The following is a 259-nucleotide window of genomic DNA, read 5'->3' on the forward strand; positions in this document are numbered from 1 at the left end:
CGCAGGCTGCGCTCGAAGTCCAGCAGCTGCCCCATGAAGTTGAAGTTGGGCGAGATGTTGGACTTCTTGCGCTTGACCAGGTCGTAGGCATCGTTGAGGGAGAGGTGGAGCTTCTGCATGAGGTAGGCCACGGTGACGGTGACGGAGCGGCTGACGCCCGCCAGGCAGTGGACAAGCACCCCGCAGTTCTGGTCCAAGGCTTCATCTAGGCAGGGCGGAGTGGGGGGCAGAGTGAGGGGCAGGTCTCACTGGGGAGGGG

At 63.7% G+C, this 259-nt stretch overlaps 1 protein-coding gene across 1 annotated transcript in view; it reads right to left on the minus strand.

The window, feature by feature from the left end:
* Positions 1-259, minus strand: part of DUSP9 (dual specificity phosphatase 9) — a 5,029-nt gene that overhangs the window by 745 nt on the left and 4,025 nt on the right. The window contains exon 3 of the mRNA XM_006766957.1: positions 4-205. Within this exon, the coding sequence (XP_006767020.1) occupies positions 4-205 (202 nt within the window). The remainder of the gene's footprint in view (positions 1-3; positions 206-259) is intronic.

The sequence above is a fragment of the Myotis davidii genome, unplaced genomic scaffold (assembly GCF_000327345.1).
Source record: "Myotis davidii unplaced genomic scaffold, ASM32734v1 scaffold462, whole genome shotgun sequence".
NCBI lineage: Eukaryota > Metazoa > Chordata > Mammalia > Chiroptera > Vespertilionidae > Myotis > Myotis davidii.